Below are 19,999 nucleotides of genomic sequence, written 5' to 3'. Positions count from 1 at the left end.
ACAAATGAGTTTACAAAGACACAGCAGATAAAGAAACCACTCCATCTATGATGCTCACACAATTAACAAAACACCACTGCATAATTATCCGTTTGATCTCCCAACTCGTTATCATTCTTATATGAGAATTTGAATTAATAAAATAAATTATTATGCTTATTAGGATTTAATCACAATCCATAATCTATAGCCAAAAGCCAAAACCAAATATCTAATCATAACCACTACAAAAAAAAAACAACAGGAATACAAAAAAATTGTTTAACTAAGTGCAACACCCATTCTACATCCTGACGTTATTCGTCAACCTCATCCATTTGAGAGTAGTGATCTCACGATAGCTCTACAACGTATGAGAAGATTCAAGCAACAACCTTAAAACACACAAGGTAAAGATCAATCAAATTAAAGCCCTAAACTGCGTCAATTGACAATTTTCGAGAATTAAATAAGCATTTCTAGTCGTCATGTACAAGGCAATTTCAAAGCGAAGCAAATTCAGCCAATTTAATAAAGTAACGCCTTAGATCAATGCATGATTATGTCTGATCGAATTCGATAGCTCCTCGAGCCCATTTTCCGCCCCAATCGATCTCCATCCTACACTGTTTAGCCCTGCATATAACACATGATACGAGGTCTACATAATCATACGAGCACGTATAATATGACTGGATTTTTAGTTTATAAAAAGGTCTTAAATCTTATATTGGCAGTATCAAACAAGCTCTATTGAAAACTTCCTACTTTTTCCACGAAAGTGTTTACCCAAAGTTGTATAAATACATTTTTTGTGAATCAAAGTTAGCTGTAAAAAGATCTGTTTTTGAGGTAGGCCCTCTATATATATATATATATATATATACCCTACAAAATTAGGATAAGGAAGTGAGTTTGTTTCTTTTATTTTTGGGCCCTCTGTCTCATAATTTTGGTTGTGTGTATGATAAGCAAATCTTGTTATATAAGTGCATTTAGGGGAGAGTGGAAATTCATCATGCAAAGAAAAAGCTCATGAATATACTCGAAAGGTTTTTTATGCTTCTAATTAATTTCAAGAATATGTATGCATAAAGCGATCTATTACTATTTTTCAATTGTACCATATTTCAATCAATTTGAAGCGAAATCAAATCTTACCGGCAAAAAGAGAATCTCACCAGCTACACTTTTTGGACGGCACTGTTTCTCTCAATCAATAAATTTTTACTATGAATCACAAAATAAGAAATATTTATGTATAATTAAGAACAAATATAATGGAGTACTAATAAGATTGATAAGTATGTGTGATATTCAATGGAGTAGTAGTATTTTTTTTCCCTTTCCTTTTATGGTGATAATTTGAACCTTCAGTTTACAAAACATTAACGTCTTATCAATCGAACTGTGATTAATTATCCTAGTACTATATGATTTGATAATTATTACTTACATTACTATAATGAAAGTTGATACTATTCGAATATGTGTACAATATTGTAGATCGAGTATATCTTGTACGGCAAATGATATAAATTAATATTCTGATACCTTTTGTCAGAAATCTTGTCAAATATCTATGGAACTTCACATGCTTAAGATTATTAGAGCCTCGCTAGAATATTTTTTGCAAAATCATTTGATTAAGTGTTCTAGAGCCTCACTAGAATATTTTTGCCATGAATATAATTAAACAATTTTTAACTATTATTATTGATTATAATCATTTGTGAATGCTTAACATAGAATTATGAATTGTAATTTATTGAAGGCGTTTATTTAACACTTAAAAAAGCTCGAAGAGGACAAGGAAGAGTATGCAACAAGCGCAAAATCATGCTACGGTAAACAAGAAAATACTATACAAGACAAGTACTGGTTTACCTCTGATTTCAATCACCTGTCCACCCTCTGGCCTCTGTCATCCCATGTGCGTCATTTGTCTGTCAATTACGATTCATGAAAGGAAAATTCAGACATCAACCTTCGTGCCCTAACATCAAAGAAGGCGTTGTTTTTCCATCTCTCATATGACTTGTTATCCTAAAAGACAACTGTGTTTTCAGATATTCCAAATAGACCATAAGATAACGTAGACCATGACATTCCAGATTTTCTTGTCAAGTCACAAGGCATACAAAATGAAAAGCTCTAAGAGTCCACAATAGTGATATCATATGCAACTAGAGAATCTGGAACTAAAAATAATATGCTCAATTCTCTCACCTGCATAGGATGCAAGAACTTCAAATCTAAAATGTTGTCTTCCTTGTATGATTAATCAGGCATTTAGTTAGTAACAATTTCTATAATAAAGTAGGCACAATCTCTAGATTAGGTTATCAAATTAATGGAGGTCCCCTACCCATACAGAAAGAGATTCATAACAGAAATGCAACATGTGAAATTCAACACCAAATTGAAAAATAGAACTGTCTTTTTTCCATGTATTAAATTAAAAACAGCTTTTTACCAAGATGCAAATTTGTGGACCTCAGCCTTAAATTGAGATATTTGGTTTCTCTTTTTCTTTTTTACTGCTGAAGATTTGATGTTTATATGGACCACTCTTTTGGAATCTCAACATTGTCCAGTTAAGGAAACTAACTAATCATCTTTTCTAAAAGAAAACTGTAAAAATCTATTTATCTATAATTGTATCCGGTTACCTATTTTATATGATATCAATATTTATATATAGTGAATCTGTCATGACACATATCTTTAAATTAGATGTGGCAATTAAAAAAAAATCAAAACCCTTTATGCTTGTGTGCATAAGGGTCTCAACTCAACTCACCTTACATTTTATCTTCATGATTGATGGGTGTGAACAATCCAACAACTTCATATCGATAAGATTAGAGGCATCCGGGCACAACGCCCTCGACCAATTCTCACATTTTAAATAGGTAGGATGGTGTGGTTGCTCTATTGAGCTTCACCTGGGAATCGAGAGCCTCATTATGTCACTTTTAAGCTCATTTCATTGATTGTGGTTTCACTGGATAATAGACAGTTATGGATATTTCGTTGATCCATTCATGGTTGGGCAATCATTGAACAGAGGGTATGCAATAAAATCTAATTGATTTTTCTATCAATTGTGAAAGAGAACAATTAAAAGTATTTTTTAGTTTTGTCGAGATACATATAACATGTTATGGACAGCCTAAGATTTTGCCAGCCATTTTTACGCTATAAACAACTATTGTTAACGAAACAAATAGAGAAAAAAAAGTATGAAACGACACATCTTTTTGTTTAGATAAGAAGCAATGTAACTTATTGGGTAAGCAAAAATATGGAGATATACTCTTTTAATATAGTACTATCGTTTATTTAGCATCTAGTATTAATGAAATTTAGTACTCCTATATGATTGGCAAGTGATTAGTTAAACATGAAATTTATATGATTGGTAGATATCGTTATTCGTCTCATTTTAAGATTATTGGATTTTGTCGCTAGTGCAAAAATTTAATCTTTATAAGCTTGCGATATTACTTGTCAAGTTTAAAATTTGTGGAAAAATAAAAATCTTGAAAAAAAAATCATGATATTACTCCCTCCGTCCCTGAAAATTTGTCACATTTTATTTTCTGCACTCGTTTTAGAAAAATGATAATAAATAGTTAAAGTGGAGAAATAGTAAAATAAGAGAGAGAATCATGTAGAGAAGACTCTTATCTATGTTATTCTCTCTTACATTACCCTCTCTCCACTTAGTTTTTTATTACTATCATTTTTTAAAAAGAAATGCATAAAATGAAATGTGACGAATTTTCAAGGACGGAGGGAGTAGTTGTGAATATCCCAAAAAATAAATAAAATGCGAGCATCTAGTTTTTTCGAATTGAAAACCAATGACTCTGTCATGTTATTTAAGTCAAATCATATGTCATCTTTGTCCACGAAAATTAATCTTAACCAAGGATAACATGAATTTTCAAGTAAATTGGTAATAAAAAAATATGTGGATAAAAAATGATTAAAGTATTATTAGTAGAAATTTCAATTAACCTTATTAGCTAGAGAAATATACCGAAAATAGATAGAGACTATATTTTTGTAGAAGAGCCAAAATGAAAAAAGTAGAATTATATTTTGTGGATGAAGATAGTATATTTTGTAGGAAGAAATGTGTTGGTTTTTACTAAAACAAAAAATGACTCAACTGCTATGGAACGTACTAAAATGACAGAATTATTATATTACTATGAAACGGAGGGAGTAATTGTTAACCAATTCAAACATTGCAAAATTTTAAGCTAATTTTTGCCATTTTAATTGTCGAGCTTTAATATAGTAGTACTTCTGAATCATAATGTGCGTGTTGCCTCAGCTGTAGACAAAGTGGCTGAACCATATATAAATAATTCTTAAACTGAACATGCTAGATCGAGATCACATCATATCGAAACGCATTTTTAAATTATTTTTTTCGCCTATATATGTAATATATGTTGATATGAAAACGAATTAACATGCTGTTAAAATGTCAAAATAATATACTACTTGTACTATATGATTAGTGTTATTAAAAGAGACGTGATAAGTTTTGTGTTAATTAAATCCATCAAATGCTAATTAATCAAAGGGGGAAAAATCAAATGTTGGTGATAGTACATATAGCATTATTAATTTTTATAGAAATAGTTGGGCGTGTAGGTGTAATATTGCATTTAGAAGATGGTTAGCAAGAAAATTTGAAAAGTAAGTTATAAAAATTGATTAATTAATTTGGAGTGATAGTGATGGTGCAATGAACGTGAGTAGCAAACTGTAAAAATAGTCTTCCTTGGCGATTCCGAAAGGTTGTTTTGTCTGATTAAGGAATTTTTGACTCTCCATGTTTGGCATATTGGTACATTTAGAAATTAAAATAAAATAAATATGATCATAGTCGACACCTCACATGTGGAATTAAGATGATTAGGTATAATACAATATCATGAAAGAATCAGAGTAGTTTGGCATTTTATACTTACTAATTGTTGTTTTCGAATCATAATACTCCACCGATAACATTTAATAGTAGTACAAATAGTATATAGGGTTAATTAATTGTGGGTTTATTTCACCCTTCAACAGGTATCAATTTATCAGAGGAACGATAATAAAGATTATTTAAATTGAAAATCGATTGACTAATTGATGTATTTTTATTAGTCTATAATTTTTACACTTACAAATGTTATTTTTTGAACGTTGCAACTATAATACATCAATTGTAAGGAAGTGTGTCATATTCATAGAGAGTAGTAAATTAGATGTAAGTAGTAGTACAAGGTTAATCAATTTATACTATTATTTAAGTAATCAATAAAAATATTTTGACTAAATAACTAAAATAAACAAAAGCTATACAAATAGATAATGAGGAGGAATCTTATGACCTTAATTTCAATGACCACTCTTTAGATCTAATAAATACATCTAATGTTGATCTATGACTCAAGTTTTATTAAGGTCACTATTTCAGTGTAGACCTTCTATCGAATCACCTAAATCATGGATTACTAGATTCAACTCGTTTGTCTTATCACTAGCATGTATACCTAATAGCTCATAAGATCCATGCTTCCATAACAATAAATATGTCGAATTTGTTTAATTCAAGTGTCAATTATTTCCAAACTCGTAACCTCATTAGTAGTTACAAAGCACATGAATAATTAAAATATGGAGTAGTATTTATAATCATGTTCAATCTAATCAAAACTAGACAAAACTCAAAATTATAAATTTGCGATAATCTAAGAATCCCACTTGCCCGAATGAAACATATATGCTTTAGTCGAGTGACCTTCTCAGCCTCTCTAGGACCCACCTCACTAGCCAAGTTAAATACACTTGGATTCCCACTCGGTCGAGTGGTGTGCATTCAGCTAGCCACACAGCCGAGTCTTCACCTCTAGACTAATTGGTCATCTCTACTCGGCCGAGTGGTTAGATTATATCACCCCACACGTGTTCTATTGAATCGTAACTCTCTTAATCTAATTTTCTGTCTAACTCAGAGCCATTATTTTTTAAATTGTAGCCTTTCTTAATTATAAATTAGTAGTACTAACTAATTAATAAGGCCCTTTTTAACCAATAAAATTTTGAGACTAAACTTCCTATGTGAAAAAGAAATTCTAAGGGCATCAGCAACGCGTTACGCGGGTGTCCCGCTTTCCGTCACGGAGGGACGAGACGGCGGCGAGACGCGTTGCGGCGCCTCGTCTCGTCCCCAGCCCGTCGCCATCCCGTCCCGAGTGCCGTCCCTCCGAGACGCGTAACGTGACGTCTCGCCACGCGCCGAGGCGACGTAGCGAGCTCCCAGGCGATGCGTGACGCCCACTCGCTGGGCCGCGAGTGGGATTCGTCACGCTGACGCAATAATTCATTTTTTTTTAAATTTGAATTAAAATATAAAAATAAAATAAAATCCAAACGGTAATGTTACGGTTTTATAGCCGTTTTTCAATTTTTTTTATTTTTTTACTCTATAAATACTCCTATTTCATACTCATTTCACACACAAACACACATCTATTCCTCTCAAATCCTCTATATTTCCACTCCAATTTTTATTTTCAAACCAACTCTGTTTTTCTTCTCCCAAATTTAATCAAACTAATGGATCCTTTTGAGCAAATGCGTCAAATAATGGAACAATCACTTGAAGAAGATCGAAGTCGGGAGGCGGAGGAAGTCGCGCCGCCCCAACGACACTCCCGGACGTACATCCATCGTAACTGGGAGGAAGCCGCCGCAAGGTTAGTACGCGACTACTTCTGCGATTACCCGGTTTGGGGAGATGCCTACTTTCGTCGCCGTTTTCGCATGGGGAAACCGCTATTTCTCCACATCGCGAACCCAAAGCAGGCTCTTTTTGCGCAGAAGCAGGAGGCTGCTCGCAAAGATTTGGAGAGATCGTTCGGGGTTTTCCAAGCGCACTTCAATATCATCAAAGCCCCGGCTCGTACGTGGTTCATGGAGAGCATGGTCGACATCATGTATACGTGCATAATCTTGCACAACATGATTGTCCAAGACGAAGGACCCGATGCGGGAAATTGGTTCGACCCCGAATCCTCCGGAAGCTCAACCGCAAGTAGTCCGCCGCGAAGTGGAATGCATCCGTCTATGCAAGAACGACTGTCTATTCGGGTAAGGACACGCGACTCTAGCGCCCACGCCCAACTCCAAGCGGATCTAATTGAGCACATTTGGGAAAACTTTGGTAGAGGAAATTAAATTATTTAGTTTTAATTTTTTTAGGATTTGTATTTATGTTTTTTATTTTTTTACGAATTTTATATTGTAATGTTATTTTATTGTTAATGAAGTGTGTTTTTATTAATTGAATTTGTTGGAAAAAAATAATAAAATAAAATTAAATGAATAGTAATTTAAGGGACGGAGGGTTACAGGGATGGAGTAAAAAAGTACAGTTGATCCCGCAAATAGTATTTTAAGGGACGGTTAAAGGATGGTATAGTGGCCGCTCTACGAAGGAGTAACAAAATAAACTACTCCTAGTTTGTTGAGATGAATGCAATCATTCATCGTTTTCAGTGACCGTATGTTGCTGCACACAGCTGGAGTTGTACGTTTATGGCATTATTTCTCCGCCCCACATGCTTCATCACGAGACAGATTCCCTCATTTTTCCCATTTCTTTTTTTTTTCTTTTCTGCACGTTTTCCTTCTATAAATCAAACCCCTCACCCTTCTCCAAAGCCTCCCTTCTCCCCTCTCTCTCACCTCCATTATTCTGCCTCCTCATTTGATTTTCCCTCTTTTTTTCTCTTATCCCATCGTTACTCTGCTTCATTTCACATCAACCACACATTATTTTCCTATACAATCAATTAAAAAAAAAGGGAAAATCAAATGGTAATGTTCGAGATCAATTGATGTCTCCCGTTCTGAGCGAAGTTCTCCGATCCGGTTTCGTGATCGGCTCCTCCCTCCGCCGCCGCAACCATCTCGTCCAATCCTTCTCCGTCGTCTTCCTCTACTGGTTCTACGTTTTCTCATAAACACTTTTCCCCCAATTTCCAAACCCTAATTAATTAATTAATTAATTAATCAATCCCCTTCCTCTCCTCTCTCAATACAATCACTGAAATCGATGGCTACATCGAGCGGAACGTCGTCGTTCGAGAATTTCGACGGCGCAATGGACCAGCGGAAGCGGAAGCGGATGCAGTCGAACCGAGAGTCGGCGCGGCGGTCGCGGATGCGGAAGCAGAAGCACCTGGACGACCTGATGGCGCAGGCGCAGCAGCTGCGGGAGGAGAACGCGCGGATCCTGAGCAGCATCGGCGCCACCGCGCAGCGCTGCGCGAGCGTGGAGGCGGAGAACTCGGTGCTCGCCGCGCAGATGATGGAGCTCACGCAGAGGCTCGGATCTCTCGATGAGATCCTGAGCTACATCGGCTCGGCTAGCTCCGGTGTCGGCGGCGGCGGTGGAGGATGCATGTTTCAGTCGGAGGAGTTTCAGTTTGGCGACGGCGGGGCGTGGAGCTCGGTGGGGCTGAGCCACCACCCAATCATGGCGGAGATGTATGATTATTGATGGATTTGTGATTGGGGGATTTTGTTTTATTTTTTAATTATTGGTTGTGTTTTGTTGTATTCGAATATCATCAATTATTAATGATTGTTCGCTATATTTTCAGTAATATTTTTATAGTTTTATTAATGTAATTAGCGAACCTAAAATAGTGAGTCATCAATCTAAACAAAAAACTACGACAACACAATCAACAAACAAAATTAAGATGGTTTTTAATCTTCATATTTTATTTTGAGTTATTCATAAAATTTAATCTGTCTTATGTATGTAGTAAATTTTTCTCTCTTATTAGACTAAGGGCATCCACAATGGGGCGTCCTATGCTCCGCCACATCATTATTCTATCCTCCTACTCTTCCACCTGCAGTGGGATGCCCTAAAGTCCGCCTTATACTTTTAACTACTATTTTGTATTTGTTTTTTTATTTTTTATGTTTGCAAATATATCAATTAACAAGAATAAATATAAAAACACCGCAAAATTAAAGGCAAATCCTATTGTCAGTATTTATTTTTTATTTTTTTATATTTTATGCTTGCAAATATGGAAAATCATCAGAATTCATTATTTAATTTAGAGATAAATTGAGATGTGGAAGAGAGTGGAGTGAAAAGTGTGAAATGATGTAAAAGAATTGGTGATATATATAGAAGAAAATACAAAAAAAAAATTTAAAAAAGAAAATGTGTGCATCGTCCGGACTATCGTCCTTACTCCCGCAATGAGGCGGAGGAAACAAAAAAATGGTTCATCGTCCGCGCCCGATGCATTTCAATTTTAAAGTTACGAGATCAACAATAAGAAGTCAACCAAAAAATAAAATAAAAATGACAATTAACTCTTTAAATTATTAAATCTCAATTATAATGAACTAATATTATACTAAAAATAGTTTAAAAATGACACAAAGGGACTTTCAATTATTTTTTTCAAATTTATTTAGTGTAATATTAGTATATTATAATTGAGATTAATAAATTTAAATTATAAAGTGACTTTCCGAATTTAAGGTTATAACTAGAATTGATGACTCCCAGTTGCAACCGATAAGCTCCAAGTCTCTAACTACAATTTTAAATAAGTAATAAGTTAATTATATTACATTAATTATTATAATATTAATAGTTGAATAAAATTTAATTGAACCTGATGCAAATGAAATTCTGAAATGTATCATAAGCTCCTGCTTAATCAGTATATGTAGTTAGCTCGGCTATTAAAGGCTTACATGGATAGAGTCAAGTTTGTTAAAAGTTGAGGCAAAAACGGCACCGTTTCACGGCACAATGGATCCACACTCCACGATGCTGTCCAACTCCTCCGTCCCAGTTTAAGAGTCACATTTTGTCATTTAATTCCGTCCCAATTTAAGAGTCACATTTTGAACCTATCATATTTGGATATAAAATTTAACCTCATTATTCATCAAATTTATATTCAAATGTCATTACTTTTATAAAAATAAAATAAAACAAAATTCTAAACATACAAAACGTCGAAAGGGTCTCACTTTCCGCTACCTCACTTCATTAATTACACACTCCAACAACCACTACCTCACTTCATTAATTACACACTCCACCAATTTTTTAAAACTCTTGCCATAACTAAATCTTACTCTTAAACTGGGACGGAGGGAGTATATATCTATTTTTGTGGAATAATAGTAGAAGTTAAGAACACCACGTAAGTGTCATATGTGGTTTTCTACATAGCAATCGTTATCATTATAAGGTTAGATCGAATATTGGAGTTCATTTTATGAGTATATAAGTTTATAATGAGTTTATTTTACCAATTAAATTGCAAAATCTAATTAGGATGTTTTAGCATACAAATTTGGAGTAGTGCGGATGTTATAATCAATTTTTTATTGAAACTAAGGTGATAGCTAATTGTTGATTATGAATATTATGATTCACTAATTCAAATTTAGCATCTAAATTTTAAATAAATTCGAGTTTAAAAAATGACAATGAGGGAATACATATCCCATCGTCATCTCTACTTTAGACATGCGAATGGGTGATTTTACACTCATCAAATTCATCATATAAATTCAATAATAAGAATTAAAAAGAAAAAAGAATATTTTGTTCTTACGAATGATCATTCAGTTAAAATGTAAAAATATAAAATTCACAAAGGGGTTTAAGCAGAGCTTTAAACCCCTCCCCAATTTCATTTTCCCCTCTATATTGCCGCAAAGCTTAAGCATGCGTCGATGGCGGGCGTCTTCGCCCAAATCACTCGCCGATAAACTATTGGTAATTGCTTTAATCTCATTAAAATTGAACAATTCATCACTTTCCTGTCAAAATTATCATGCTTTTTTCTCCGGTTTTGGCAGAAAACTTACGCTAAATCCTCCGATGGAGTCTTATGTGGGAAAATTCCCAACTTTCAGCGGGCATTGATTTATTCTCCATGTAAGAATTGCTAAATCTGACTGTAATAGGTGTATAACTTTACTCAATTTGATAGTACTATTCTGCAACTAAAGTAGAACATTTTGTTGATAACCCCTAATGTCAAGGTCGATGGAATCATTCACCAGCTGCATATCAGTTCGGTTATAGGGAATGTCTGGCCGGTTTTGCACTTAAAGAGATGCTGTTTTCAAGGCGTTTCATCCACGCCACAGGTTTTGATTTCAAAGTCAACAGGCAAAGTTTGATTTTTGTTAATGTTGTAGTAGGATTTGGATTTTGATGGCCATCTTGTGATTCATTTCAATAGGAGCTTGTCGGTCTGAGGCACGTGATTACTATGAGATTCTTGGCGTGTCTGGAGATGCCACGGTCGATGAGATTAAAAAGGCTTTTCGTGCTGTAAGACATGTTTATTCATTGTGGTATTTTAGTTGTTATTTGTTATCTCGTCCTATATACTAACATTGTATGCTTATCATCTCTAGATTGCTTTTTGTTTTGTCTTTCAGCATGTTTATAAGAAGTTATATGAATAATGACCTTATGCATTTTGGTTCTCTGTGCTGTGTAGCTGGCGAAGAAGTATCACCCTGATGCCAATAAGAATAATCCTTCTGCAAAGAGAAAATTTCAAGAGATAAGAGAGGCGTATGAGGTCCGCCGTCCTATTGACATAAGCTATCTTAATTAAACCAAGAACTTATTTGGTCGTGCATAGGTTTTCTATGACAATAATGTACCTGTTCCATTTTATTGTGGAAGGTGATTGCAGACTTTGAAAGATCCTGATAAGAAAACACATTATGACAGGGTAAATACTACTTTCTTCTTTCCATTGGTGTTAGTTACTAGATTCTCTTGGTGTTTAGTTGTTCTACGATATCTTCTCCTACCTTGCCCTGGTTAAGTTATTTGTTTTATGGCGAAGAATTGGATAACATTCATCGATAAAGAGAAATCATGTTTAGAGTGCGAGGAAGTATCAAACAATGGTGGCATTTTGGGCCCAAAAGCATAAAAGAATTTAGTTATCTGTCTGCCTCAGATTTACTTAGATATAGGACTTTATTCTTTAGTCCATGCCGCTTTCTTGGAACAGACATGTTATCTACTGACTACTCACTTTTTGATTGATTATTGTTGTTTATCCTTTGTTTAGTGTTAAAGTTTGCATATGCTTGTGTTGAAATTAAGCAAATGAATTTTCTAACAGTTGAGACAGAGTTCAAAAACAAATGGTACAAGGAGTTCAGATAATTTTAACACCGGCTCGAGTCGCTTTAGACATGCTCATGGAGCTCAGTTCTCTGATTCATTTCACAAAATTTTTTCTGAGGTACTATTGTGATTCTGTTGCTGTGTTATAGATTAAAAAGTGTTTCTGATGACACCTTTTCCATCCACAGATTTTTGAAACTGAAACTGAAAATGTTGGTGGCGATATTCAGGTACATTATTTATATACTGCTACTATTGCTGCCTCATGTATCTAATTTCAGTTGTCTGCAAATTAAACCTTATTTTTTGGGATCCTAGGTGGAACTTGTGCTTACATTTTCTGAAGCTGCTCAAGGATGCACTAAGCATTTTTCATTTGATGCAGATGTGCCATGTGATTCTTGCGGTGAGTATAATGTGGAGTAGTTACATTTTATTTCTACTAGCTAAAACATTATAACTAAACTTATGTCCCCTGAATTAAAGTTGTTGAGTTGGATAGTGTTACCAATGCTCTGTGTCTCACTTGCGGATAAATAATTAGTAATGGAGAATTAACAGCTTATTCAATTCCTATGTGGTGATCCCTGCCCTGTCCAGTTCTACTACTCGTTTAAAGAGTTACTGTGTCCATAGTTCCTGGACAGAGGTTGCAATTAATTTCCCTGTTCTATTATATGGTGTACATTGTTGCTGTAGAATTCACTAGTGCTGCTGTCACTTCTGGGCTTAAGACCTTTTCTTTACCGATTATCTTATTTTCTCAGGTGGCCGAGGCCATCCCTTGGATGCTCAGACAATTACGTGTCCAACTTGCAGAGGCATTGGAAGAGTGAGTACTCTCTGATTGATACTCTCTCGGAGCATTTCAATTCATTTTTACATTTTCTATTTTTGTATATATGATATCCCTTAAATATCAAATTTATACGAACGCTTTTTTATGGTTTTCATTTACCTTGTTACTGGTTTTTTAGGTGACAATACCACCTTTTACCACAACTTGCAGTACTTGTAAAGGTGCTGGACGAATAATCAAGGTCTACTTATAGTTTTTTACTTCTTCTTTTCTATCATATTTTGTATATCGAAAAGAAGTAAGAAGCAAAATCATGTATAGGAATACTGCACAGCTTGCGGAGGATCAGGTGCGTGTAAAGGAGTCAGGGATGCCCGAGTAACTATACCGGCAGGTTAGGTTTACATAAGCACTAATCAGGTTGATAATTTCACACATCCTTCTTTCCTTTTGTTTATCTTAGCAATCTTACAATTCTGATGTTGATACATCTAGCAAACCACTTCTGATGCATTAGTTATATTTTTAATATTTAATACTACTTAATAGTTTATGTAACTTTGTCACTTTGGATCTGATGGAAAAATTGCTAGCATGTATTTAGTGGACGATTAGGAGTATGCTAGGATGCCCTCAAGAATCTATCTGGAAACATAAGCTGTGGAAGCACTTTGAGTCAGAACCAAGGCCGTGTATATATGCCGATTAGAAAGAATTTATGGGTTTTTTGTTGGAACAACTCCTGGCGTTTAGTAATACCTTGAATAAATTAAGTGAAATGTCCCTGAGGACAATTAATTAGATGAAGGCTTATATACTAGGTGCCTTCTCGTCTCAGAGGGATATATTCATCAAGTTACAGCAATGGGACATTTCCGAGAACCTTTGCTGAGGTTTCACAGCAAAGCCGACAGGAGAATAGCACTGTCCTCTATCCTTTGTACTTGGAGCAATAGAATGGGCATGGTAAACTAAACAATATGAAGGGAAACTGCTGAGTCCTCAGTTTTTGTAAATTTGCTTTTTCAGGAGGGTTAATTGCCAAAATACACATCAATTTTGTCACTAAATGCAATTTAATCCATTAGCTTTCAATTTTGCAACTATATTCACAAGCTTCTTAGTTGATCGACTATTTGATGTTTGTACAAATTGAGTTGACATGTACACATGGACTGAATGCCACTGTGCCTGTGCGCCACATGATTTTTGATTGGAGAATGGAGAATGGAGAATGGAGAGATATCAATGGTGTATTAATTTAAAAAATAATAGAAAGCTTATGAATATAATTGTAAAATTAAAATTTTAAGGATTAAATTGCATAATATGTTAAAGTTTGTGTAGGTTACTATGTTTTGAAGTTAATCTTGATTAAGAATATCTCCTCAGCAGCATTCCACAGATGAACGTCGGGACTTGAATGATGCACTTTATCTTTACAATAGTAGTATTTAAATTCGCAAACCATGTGCAGTGAATGATGCATTGATTTCCTGGAATTCAGTAGACCAGTAGATTCCAAAAGAGGGGGAGGATTTATTACTTTAAATTTCAGCGTCTATGTCTTTATGTCCCCTGTACTTTCTCTATATTCACTTAAGTATTCATGATGCTTGTGTGCTCACTGCGTTTTTTGTTTTCTTGGGATTAGGTGTGGATGCTGGTGATACAGTTCGTGTAGCAAGAGCTGGTAATTCTGGTGCATGGGGAAGCACTTCTGGCGACCTAATTATTAAAATAAAGGCAACACCATTCTGTAGCTCTCCTTTCTATTTGCAATACCTAACAAAAAACAGACTTTGTTTAAGTTTACATGATCACCTAACATATTTGGTTTAAATTGTATTTTTGAAATATGTTTTGATTTCAAATAACCTTTTGGGCATATGGATTTTCTTTTCTGGGTTGAAAAAGAATCTCTCTAGAAAAAGAAAAAAAGAACTACAATGTGAGCGAGCACCTAGTGTCACTACACTAATTCCATTTAGGTGGCCAAAAGAAAAGCCTACTTGAAAGCATAAAAATAGAATAAGGGAAACTCCCAGGTTCTTCGTTGTACGTTTCCAAAGGGGTTCCTTTTAGCATAGTTTTATATGGAAAAGGTCTGTGCGTGGGTGGGGGAGGTTCCTAGATGGATTTGATTCAAGTACAATATAGTTTGTTGCCCGATGTGATTTTCAGCCAAACTGTTCTAGGCATATAGCCATCTCTTGTTATATGATAGACTCTCTGTATGTAGCATGGTATATGGGCTTAACTTGTTGATTTAATAACTGTGAATTATGGAAGATTGGTGTGTGATTCATCTTTGCCTATGGCTCTAACGAAGCATGCACAAAAATACTACAATGGATATTAAGTTGAATCATGCACAAAAATACTACAATGGATATTAAGTTGAATCATATGAATTCTGTAGGTGCAATATCTATATAGATTCTGTGGTAATTCTCTCCAAGGACATACATATTGTTGAACTAGGAATGAGAGAGGTAGAGTGAACAACTGTTTTCTCTGAGGATGACATCATTGCTCTGTAAGCTTGAAAGATTACTAGCATAAGATTAGATTAACATTTTACCATCAATACAGCTAACGTTGCAGGATTGGCAAGTTCTTGTTAAAACTGAATTCCTGTTCTCCACTTCTCCTAGGTTGGCTGAGTTCCAATGATGTTAGATAGGCGTTTTAACTGTTAGATCAAACATTTTTGCTTCTGGTATTCTCCTTGAAGGCTTGAAGAAGGTTCTCCAGCGCTTTGTTAGTTGGATGATTTTTCAACTTATTTGGTTACTTCCAACAATGTTTCTTGGAAGGAATTATACAACAAATTGTTTATTGGACTTCTTGTTTGCATGTTGCTTTGCCATTGTTGGTCTTTGCCTTGGTGTAGATGACTTCGATTATGATTTATGATATTACTTAATGAGGTGCCATGCTTTCAAGTCGATAATTTTAAATGTTATTTTGTTATTTTGATTTTTTTTATATATTTGGTAATCTCTTGATCCAGGTTGCAGAAGATCCCATATTTTCCAGAAATGGTGCTGATCTTTATGTTGACAAATATATAAGCCTTACTCAAGTCAGTTTTCTTATCAGATTCTCTTTTGTTTTTGCTTCGTCTTAATATATGAAGTTCCATGCTTTTGTTTTTCTACTGCAATTGAGTTGAAATTTTCTTTTAATGCCATACAGGCCATTCTTGGTGGCAGTGTTGATGTGGCTACCCTTTCCGGAAAAAAGCAATTGACAGTAAGATACTTACTTCCCTTTCTGATATGGCACTTTTGTTATGTGTCTATACAAGATACCAGTTCTCTCTTCTAGATTTCATGTAGCATGTTTCCAATTGCTAGTAAGATCAGAGTCCAAACTTTTAAAGCGTTGACATGACAGATAGACATTCATCGATATCCATTTGTTTGTACAGAAGTTTGTCACATCAACTCATAACCTCTAGAATTTATGTTCCAAATTAAAAAGGATAATCTGATAATCCTTAGGCTTCATGATGAATTATTTATGATTATCTAGTTATGCTTCTCTCACTTGATAAAAAGAGGAAATGTACATATTATTCTCATCATTTCCTTTGACTTATCTCACCTGAATGTTGCTTCCAAGATGAACACCATTGTTATACATAAGGAGGAAGGTATCAGTCTGATTTCTGTGTTCTGTGTGCAATGAAAGACTTTCAAATGTAGTCATAGGACATAATGAGGGTCGAGGATCCTTTGTATATACCAATGTTTCCATATGTTTGGACCTTTTTGAGGAGGCTTAAAATTAAAACATTACAGTATTGGTCTAAATTGGACAAATATATATATATGCGAAAGTGGAAATGGAGGTGTTAGTAGATTTCAAAGCAGTTTCACTGGAAACTACATGAACCACATTGTTGATAATTTGAATGGATAAGTTATTTGTGAAACCCTTAAACATTAGAAATCCTCTTTAGCCTGATTATATGAATTACAAAATTATTCAAAAGAAATGATTCTAGACTGGATTATTGTTAAAACCCTGCTCCACCCTTTCATTTTTCATATATTTCACTCGGTTATAGTGAGAGTTTTCTCATTTATTTGATCAGTGCTTCCAGGTAATGCTTAAAATTTAAATCTTGTCCTCTGCTCAATGTTGTCATTGCAGATTCCTCGGGGGGTTCAACATGGGCAACTGGTTAAGTTGAGAGGCAAAGGTATGGCTTCAATCCTGATTTGGCCTACCTTTTGCTTTTGGTTTAGGTTTACTGATCGGCTTTATGCACTTCAGGATTGCCAAAGAGTGGTTTCATGGTGACCCATGGAGATCAGTACATACGCTTCTGCATAAAACTTCCTCCGTAAGTTTCTTTCTTCTTACTTTCTTGTGCATTTTCCTTTTTAGTCGAAGCGAAAGCAAGCATCGGGTTTACCGGGGCTATGGACTTATTGTGTATGCTAAACTCACAGATGATTAGACAGTCTTCTGACTAGGAGATTTCATATAATCGGTTACAAATATTTCACTCTTAGTTTGTCTTGGTATCAATGAAAATCATTCCTCCAGAACACCACAACAGTAATCATTCTAGTTCTGAAGTGTTTTACTTTTTTCGCTTTTTTTGTTTGAGAAAATTTGTGCATTTACTCTTAGATTCTAAGAATTCTTCTGAAAAGAGAAGTAGTTTTTAAGCTCCACTTTTTTCGATGTGTCATTTCTCAGCACCGTAACTGAAAGACAACGCGCAATACTAGAAGAATTTGAGAAGGAACAATCTGATGAAGATAATAGATCTGCTTCCAGCAGTTGGTAAGTTTATGTTTCTGGTTTTATAATGACTCAGCGTACTGAACCCCTTCCCTCTTTATTTCTCTTATTTTTCAACTTTTAGCATCCGGGACTCATGGTCTTAATGCAGTGACATTTATCGCGGTAGGAATTTATTATATGAGCTGACATGCACATAATTTGGCATGACTAAGAGGGTGTTTGGCTTAAGGCTATCTTAGACAGCTTATAAGATGTTCAAAGAAGTTATATGCATGTTCAAGAGCCTTGGATAATTGAGCTTATAAGTTACAGAAATATCAAATATGTAACTCGAAGGGTATATGCTGGAAATAACATATCATAGTAGGTATTTTTCTTCTTAAAATTGATTGTTGCTTATATATCATGAAAAACTAAGATGGGAATAAGGAAATTACTATTTCAGAAGCTTATAAGTTGTTGAAGCTTATTTTCACTTTAGGGTTCGTTTAACCTAGGAACTTGCCAAACATTTCCCAAATTCCTTATTCTCATTCTATAGTCACCATTCTAAATATGGTGCATAATCTGGAAATGCTTAGCAGGCTTTATCAGCGGCTATCTACTGGTTGAACTGTACAGGTGGCAGTTTTGGGTTAGACGTTCCGCTTGGCCTGAGTTTATACTGGAGTTCTCCGTATTGACGATGATATTGCTAGTACTCGTCAAAGTCTTGAACTAGGACCACTACACTTTCTGGACGACAAGTTTATAGAGATCCATGCATAATCTACACGATCATCTCCGGAGCCGACTAAAATTTTGTGGTAACTTACCATGATTCAATCGGTATTGTCTACGAAAATCTCATTTGATGAACTGGAACTTGAAAACTCACCATCAAGGACAGTTTAAAGAGGTTTGCTCCACTTGGTAAGAATCAAGAGTAACCAACAACATCATTTTACCTTGCTTCACTTGTACAATGATATTGGATTCTTTCATTCTTTCTTCATACAAATATTGTACAACTCTCACATTGAAAGAATGATATACACATGAAACTTCTGCTGGTTCCATACTGCACGACCGGGGGCGCCCCGTTGGAAGCTGTGGAATCCCAGATATTGTCTTGTAAATTGGTGTTACTAATGATGTATCTGAGTTTGATCGTAGAAGATTGACCTATAGATGACTTTGAGTTATTTTTCATATATTGGTTGATGATTTAGTTTTTGTGAAAATTAACTCATTTTGATTAAGTGTAACTTTTAGTACGGACTCCAGTAAATATATAATCACGTCTTCTAAATTAATTTGGTGAGAATTAAAATTGATTATTACAATAGTGATTGTCATTCTTAATAAAGTCATTGTTATTCTTAATAAGAGTAATTAATTTAATATAATAAATTACTACTATCATTTTTAAACAAATAAAATAAATAACTGGGTTTGGCCCGTGTGGCCGTAGAGAAAATTTAGTACAGTTGAGCTTTATGGATCGGCATCGGCTTCTACTTAGTGATGTCTGAGAGAATTTATAAATGTTAACAGTATTTTATATACCAACTTTAGGCATATTTCTGAAAGGTTAGAAGTCATATGAAAAATAATTCAATAAAATTAAACTGTAAATAGTGGAGTAGTGTATATACTTTAGTGGAGTACTATTTATTTTGATATAAATCAACCTTTAGTAATCAATTTGATACCAATATCAAAGATTGATAATCATTTATGAGATTAACCCACTTATCAAACTATAATTATTAAATAAATCTTTCGTTTGATATATCCATATAGGACGTGATCAAATCAATAAGTGAAATTCTGTCAAAAATCAAAGCAAATCTCAGTCATTGAATCTTGTGATGTAATCGTTAGATGAATGTCGTGTGTCATCTAATAATGTAGATTATTAGTCTAATAATGTAACTTAGCTAATAATGTACTCCCTCCGTTCCATAGTAATGTAGGCGTTTCTTTTCGGCACGGAGATTAAGAAAATTGTGTTAGGTGAGTTAAGTAAATGGAGAATAAAGTGGAAAATGAAAAAGGTGAAGAGATGAAGAGAAAATAAAGTAAGAGAGAGTAAAGTAGGTGCAGAGAAATGTGTTGACTTTTACTAAAAAAGGAAATGACTATATTACTATAAAACGTACTAAAATGGCAAAATGGTTTTATTACTATGGAACGGATGGAGTACTATTTTAGTAAAATAATGTAACATTTTTGTCTAATAA

General features: G+C 34.5%; 2 protein-coding genes across 5 annotated transcripts; both read left to right on the top strand.

The window, feature by feature from the left end:
- The first annotated feature begins 7,660 nt into the window (after positions 1 to 7,660).
- Positions 7,661 to 8,663, top strand: LOC121763362 (bZIP transcription factor 44-like). Its single transcript, XM_042159364.1, has one exon. The coding sequence runs from the start codon at positions 8,111 to 8,113 to the stop codon at positions 8,555 to 8,557; it is 447 nt and encodes a 148-aa protein (XP_042015298.1). The 5' UTR covers positions 7,661 to 8,110; the 3' UTR covers positions 8,558 to 8,663.
- A 2,015-nt stretch (positions 8,664 to 10,678) lies between these two features.
- Positions 10,679 to 18,943, top strand: LOC121765792 (chaperone protein dnaJ 1, mitochondrial). 4 transcript variants are annotated; one of them, XM_042162025.1, is made up of 19 exons: positions 10,679 to 10,825; positions 10,909 to 10,987; positions 11,095 to 11,202; positions 11,298 to 11,389; positions 11,562 to 11,645; positions 11,763 to 11,801; positions 12,204 to 12,326; positions 12,397 to 12,438; positions 12,527 to 12,614; positions 12,976 to 13,040; positions 13,186 to 13,248; positions 13,329 to 13,401; positions 14,662 to 14,753; positions 16,024 to 16,095; positions 16,209 to 16,265; positions 17,172 to 17,220; positions 17,295 to 17,364; positions 17,727 to 17,813; positions 18,359 to 18,943. In XM_042162025.1, exons 1-19 carry the CDS (start codon positions 10,775 to 10,777, stop codon positions 18,384 to 18,386), a joined length of 1,362 nt encoding a protein of 453 aa, XP_042017959.1. In that variant the 5' UTR covers positions 10,679 to 10,774; the 3' UTR covers positions 18,387 to 18,943. The 4 variants fall into 4 exon arrangements, with proteins under 4 accessions (XP_042017959.1, XP_042017958.1, XP_042017957.1 ...); XM_042162024.1 differs by having other exon boundaries at positions 18,356 to 18,943; XM_042162023.1 differs by having other exon boundaries at positions 10,680 to 10,825; positions 18,396 to 18,943.
- The last annotated feature ends 1,056 nt before the right edge of the window (positions 18,944 to 19,999 follow it).

The sequence above is a fragment of the Salvia splendens genome, chromosome 14 (assembly GCF_004379255.2).
Source record: "Salvia splendens isolate huo1 chromosome 14, SspV2, whole genome shotgun sequence".
Classification (NCBI taxonomy): Eukaryota; Viridiplantae; Streptophyta; class Magnoliopsida; order Lamiales; family Lamiaceae; genus Salvia; species Salvia splendens.
Note: the sequence above shows the minus strand (reverse complement) of the source record. Positions and strands in the feature narration are given on the sequence as shown.

Excerpts from the sequence above, each read along its gene's own strand:
- LOC121763362 (XM_042159364.1), top strand. The coding sequence starts at position 8,111 with ATGGCTACATCGAGCGGAACGTCGTCGTTCGAGAATTTCGACGGCGCA.
- LOC121765792 (XM_042162023.1), top strand. The coding sequence starts at position 10,775 with ATGCGTCGATGGCGGGCGTCTTCGCCCAAATCACTCGCCGATAAACTA. Across the intron at positions 11,390-11,561 it reads TTAAAAAGGCTTTTCGTGCT|CTGGCGAAGAAGTATCACCC; the intron begins GTAAGACATGTT and ends TGTGCTGTGTAG. Across the intron at positions 13,041-13,185 it reads CTTGCAGAGGCATTGGAAGA|GTGACAATACCACCTTTTAC; the intron begins GTGAGTACTCTC and ends CTGGTTTTTTAG.